The sequence below is a fragment of the Pyxicephalus adspersus genome, chromosome 3 (assembly GCF_032062135.1).
Source record: "Pyxicephalus adspersus chromosome 3, UCB_Pads_2.0, whole genome shotgun sequence".
NCBI lineage: Eukaryota > Metazoa > Chordata > Amphibia > Anura > Pyxicephalidae > Pyxicephalus > Pyxicephalus adspersus.
In genome coordinates this window covers 155,822,296-155,828,030 of record NC_092860.1, presented here as the reverse complement: position 1 = coordinate 155,828,030, position 5,735 = coordinate 155,822,296, and the positions used below count along the sequence as shown (strand labels likewise).

At 42.9% G+C, this 5,735-nt stretch overlaps 1 protein-coding gene across 2 annotated transcripts in view; it reads left to right on the top strand.

Annotated features, from left to right (window-relative positions):
- The window catches only part of DCTN1 (dynactin subunit 1), a gene marked incomplete at its 5' end in the record, with an annotated part of 37,815 nt that continues 32,080 nt past the window's right edge, over positions 1 to 5,735 (top strand). For both annotated transcript variants that reach the window (XM_072406742.1, XM_072406741.1), the window contains 3 exon segments: positions 1 to 90; positions 3,891 to 3,969; positions 5,617 to 5,648. In XM_072406742.1, the coding sequence (XP_072262843.1) occupies positions 1 to 90; positions 3,891 to 3,969; positions 5,617 to 5,648 (201 nt within the window).

The window sequence follows — 5,735 nt, the reverse complement described above, 5'->3', positions numbered from 1 at the left end:
GAAGCTAAAGGCAAGAACGACGGCACGGTGCAGGGCAGGAAGTACTTCACCTGCGAGGAGAATCACGGCATATTTGTACGCCAGTCACAGGTAAGAGGCTGAAACTGCTGTACTGCTTATCCATACTGCACAGAGTGACTGGAAATACAGACTGGGGAACCTGGAATGGATCTGGTCCAGGATCAAAAACATATGCCTGCTAATAGTAAATAGGTTGTAAGAAATCCATTCCAGGTTCACTGAGTCACACAGGTTCTCCTATGATAGTCCATCTTGTCTAGTCTTGCAGAGCTTTAATAAATCCGGATCATTTTATTCACAACATGTTAACTATCGGCGCTCTGGATAATAAATGCAAGAAAATCTATTCTCCCTTGAGAAGACACGTATAAGGGGGATATGATCACCTTGTATAAATATATATATGGTCCATATAGAAAACTCTCTTCCCAATTATTTAAGTTTAATCTCTGGATAATGAAGGGATTCTTCACTGTAAGGTCTGTGACAATGTGGAATCAGCTCCCTCAGGAAGTAGTTTCAGCAACTACTATAGATTGCTTTAGTAATAAGCTGGATGATTTCTAGAAGCACAGAATATAACTGGAGATTAGAGATTTAAAGATGGCAGTGACTGCTGATCCAGGGAACATCTGATTGCCTCATGGAATCAGGAAGGAATTTTTTTTCCCTGTTGGAGCAAATTCTACCAGGGTTTTTTTTTTGCCTTCCTCTGGACCAACTATGTCCATAGGGGTTATGTAAAGAATCTTTATGACCTCCGCAACCGCCTGTTGTTTCTGAAAGGTTGTGGGGCTGCTTATAGGAAGCTCTTTCTACACCCTGATGAAGGGCTTCCGAGTCCCCGAATAATTGCCGCTGCTGTCGTAAAGGTTGCAGTTCTATCCAGAGCCATGTGAATAGTAAGGGGCAATTCGGTCCACATTGAAACTATGAGATTCACACAGCAAGCATTGCTTATCCCTGAGTAGCCAGGTTTGTAGTGCATCACCCACACCTCATTCTACCTGTAATCAGGTGATGCTGGAACACCTTTGCTACCTTTCATAAATAGAATGAAACACTCCAAGCAGCTGGTGACCACGTGTAAAGAGAACCAGTCACGGTCGGCCTAATGCGTACATCTCAGGCTTAAAATGTATCTAAATCTAGGAGCAAAATACATTTATTTCAGCTTCCCTGTCCTGAGATGTGGTGACTATATTACTTCTTATTAGGTTTTCTTTATTCTTCACTTTCCACTTTATTTCCAAATATAACAAAAACTTTGAATGGCAGCAGCGTTTCAACGAGTGCGACCGTTAATCCTATCCGGCGTGTGCACATAGCTTGAAGAGTAACTAAAGCCCCACTTTATAACATAAAGGATCAGGCAGGTGATTATTGCGGAAACGGAGGGATGATGTCCCTTCTGCAATAACCCGACTTACCTGCCTGGTCGTGCTGGTGAAAAAGCTGAGGTGTGCTTGCGTATTAGTTGCCAGGAAAACCCATCAATCCCGGCTTCCTGATTGTGCCGAGGATGAATGTACTTTCCCAGCAAAGCCAATCAAGACAGAGTAAGATCGTCTCTAGGATAAAAGAAAGATGGCGGCGCCCTGCGATAGGATGTGGCTAGAGTAGCGTGGCTTCAGTTCTGCTTTAAGTAGGGGATAGCTGGGGGTAGGCGCGTGCCACTTCTTTCACTGAAAAGGGACTGGAGAATGTCTCTCGCCACCTAACTGCCTCCTTTACTAAAATGGAGGAACAGGCTGAGCCAATCAATGGGGAGACTCTACGAACTTTAACTTGACTGACAGAGCAGTGTCCCCCACTGGTGATCTCTGCTCCCTTCCATGTTTTTCATGTTTATCTCCACCTCATGCCTAGATCTGTGTAGAAGAAGAATCCTTTCTCTCTCACAAGAAAAGAATACAAACAGAGCAGTTCTGCTTTCAGGACTTTACGATCAGGCGGGTCAGTATTGCAGGAAGAGTCAGGCGATGTCACTTCTGCAAATAACCAGCAAGGTGGCTCAGTGGTTAGCACTCTGACCTTTGCAGCTCCAGGGCCCAGGTTTGAACCTCAGCCAGGACAATATCTGCATGGAGTTTGCAGGTTCTCCCCGTGTCTGTGTGGGTTTCCTCTCACATTCCAAAAACATGCAGTTAGGTGAATTGGCTTCCCCCCAAAATTGATCTTAGACTGTATTAAAAACATATCACTGAGGTAGGGACATTATATTGTGAGCTCCTTTGAGGGACAGCTAGTCACACGACTTTGGACTTTGTACAGCGCTGCGGAATATGTTGGCGCTATATAAATACTTTTTCATAATAATAACTTCCTGCCCTGCCTGGCCGCTCTGAGTATCTGGCAAAAAAAAAAAAAAAAGTTGAGCTGTGCAGTGTCAGCATTGGTTGGCAGTTTACCCGGCAATCCAGACTTCCCCTGCACATGTGGGGAATAAATCTTCATCCCGACCAATCAGGATGATCAGATGTTGTGTAAAGGAAGAGAGAAAGGAAGGAGATAGCGCCACCTTGTGAGGGAACAGAGACAAGTGAGTAATACAGGTTTGGATCTGCTTTAAGGGACAAACAGTTGCTGACCCTTTGGCTGAATCTCATTATAAACTTTGTGAGCAGAAGGGATTATTATTAATATAAACTGTATTTATATAGCGCCAACATATTCCACAGCGCTGTTCATTAAATAGGAGTTGCAGATGACAAACAGATACAGACAGTGACACAGGAGGAGGAGAGGACCCTGCTCAGAAGGGCTTACAATCTAGAAGATATTTTTATTTAGTACAGAAGACACGTCAGGATAGAGGGCTGTGTGAAGGATTCCATCGGTTTCATGCTTGTATAAGAATATATTACAGAAGGTGCTCAGAAGAGCTTACAATCTAGGGGATATTTTTATTTAGTACAGAAGACATGTCAGGATAGAGGGCTGTGTGAAGGATTCCATCGGTTTCATGCTTGTATAAGAATATATTACAGAAGGTGCTCAGATAGCTCGGTGATTTCCATCAGACATAGCTGGGGGACGCATGTGATTGTCCGCTGACTGCGATCTGCTTTACACCATTTGATTCTAAAAATGGACGCCCTGTATGAATTTTATTACAGCCAAATATTTACTTGGGTTGGGATGTGCTTGGGGAACCGGGAGACGCCTCCTGATCAAATAGTTTGTTGGACGGAGTGTTCAGTGAATGGTAATGCGGTGAGAACACAGCACAGAAGTGTAAATATCCCTCTCTGATATTTGTCTATTGTGTCTGGGGCAGTCACCCTGACCTCATTATTGTGAATGTACCAGGATGACAGTGTGAGCTTTGTATTAATATGCTGCAGGATCCTATCCTATACAAATATCACATATCAGTGGGGGACGTACAGGTTATTAGGAATGTAGAACATTGAACGCAGAAGAGCGGATGTCTCCTAATGAGCATATTATGTGTTAGGATGACGCCAGGGCTGGACATAATGACAATCTATACTTGGATCTTATCTGCCCTCCAGCTTCAGTCTTTGCACCTTTGTACCGGCTCCTCACCTGGACTGACCTGGTTTTCAGATATGAGGAATTATACATTGCATACAGATAATATTTATTGTACATCGCTGTGTAAAATGTTGGAGCTATATAAATCCTGTTTATTATTATTAGTAATAATAATAGTAATAATAATATCTCTATTGAGATTCTCATACAGTACCCAATTCTTCTAGGGAAGAGAGGTAACGGCTTAGCCGCCATGCAGTTCTATAAAATATTTACTAACGAGTGGATTAGTTGAATAGAATCATCAATGCTTCATTTACACATAGGAGTGGAGACAATGACCCAATTCTTGTGTTCTGCTTTTACAGATCCAGGTGGTGGAGGATGGAGCTGACACTACGTCACCAGAAACCCCAGAACCAACGTCCACAAAGGTTCTGAAGAGAGGTAAGACCTCGGCTACCCGTTAGGATATCTTAAATAGAATTTCAATTTATTTGGCCAAGTAGTTAATCCACACAAACTTGACATCTCGGCCTATGATGGGTGCAACTCCTAATACCTCTTATTAATCAATATCCCTGTAACCCGTACTTCACCCATGAAACACCACTCCATTGATGAGTTAGAGACATCTGAAGTTTCTTCATAAACCAACACTTATGTGAGTGCTCCTCGCCTCTGGCCCTGCTGCATTCAGTGATTCTTTCCAATGTCATTACAGAACGCATTTGTGTCATGGAGGTGAGCCGGAGTAGGAGGTGACCTTGCTTATCATACACATAAAAAGTCATTTATCAGAGGGTGAATCTCCTGTTATCCCAAGAAAATTGTATTATTTTTACATGAATAATATTTTTATGTTCTCCTAACAATATGCTCACATATTACGCAGCACTGTACATTAGGTAGGGGTTGCAAATGGCAAACAGTGACACAGGAGGAGGAAAGGACCTCCCAAAAGAGCTTACTATTCAAATCAATTTTTTTTCAGCAGGATCCCCACATTTAGCAGGTCACCAACTTCACAAAGATCCGCCTGTGTTACTATTCGCCAAATTGAAAATAGAAAACACTACAAATATTTGCTGGGATCAGGCATTGCTCCACCGACTTTTGCTGCTGTGGAAGATTCGCCTCATAGAAGTCAATAGAAATATAGACTTTATTGGGGTTCATCTACCTCTACAATATTATGAATGCTGCAGCCAGACTTATCCATCCTTCCCACCTACATATTCACCTACCTACCTGATACACAGCCCATCCACCACTCCCCTTCTGCTGCCTATCTTTGTAATTCTCCTCATTGGCTTCCATTTCACCTTAGAATCAAATTCATCTCCTGTGCTTTGCCTTCAAATCCCTCTACAGTTCTTGTCCCACCTACGTACCTGATACACAAATACCTCCACAGTTCTTGTCCCAATTACCTTTCTGCCCTGATATAACCCTACCCCCTTTTTTCTCCTCCAATGACCTACTAATGACTTCCTTGCTCATAACCCCATCACGCGCATGGCTCCAAGACTTTTCTAGAGCTGCCCCAACTCTCTGCAATGCTCTTCCTCCTCTTATTTTCGGCTAATTAAAAAGAGCCTTCAAAACCCAATGTTTCAACCTCACCTACCCATATTCTTTTGTCCTTAAACCCTCACTACTCACCCAACACTCCATATCTCCCCTCCTATTGTGTGGTACTTCCCCTCCTCCTAGATTGTAAGCTCTTGGGGCAGGGTCCTCTCCTCCTCCTGTGTCATTGTCTGTATCTGTCAGTCATTTGCAACCCCTATTTTCCTGTTTATTAATATTAATAATAATACCATCCTCTAATGCCTCAGATTAGAACCCTATAGACTTATGTGGGGCTGTACTGTAATGGCAGAAAAGACAAAGCTAGTGAATGTAAGGGGGTGTATGAAATGGAAGTATGAATCTGTGGAATGGGGAGGTGGATTATATAAGGCCAGAGCGATATGTAGGGGATTGAGAGATAAGTGTGCTTACCCAACTCTTACTCTAGTCAAAGCTTTAGGTATAGCTTAGTCATTTTCTGGGAGGTTTATTTATGAGTTTTGTTTTGTTTTCTTGCAGAGTCAACAGATCCCCCGAAAACCAGTAAATTGGTGAGTGCATTCATGCTGCGTCATTCGATGCGTCGTCATTCCTCCATCGTGTTGTTTTGTGTTGCAGGTGTAACCAAAGAACTGCAT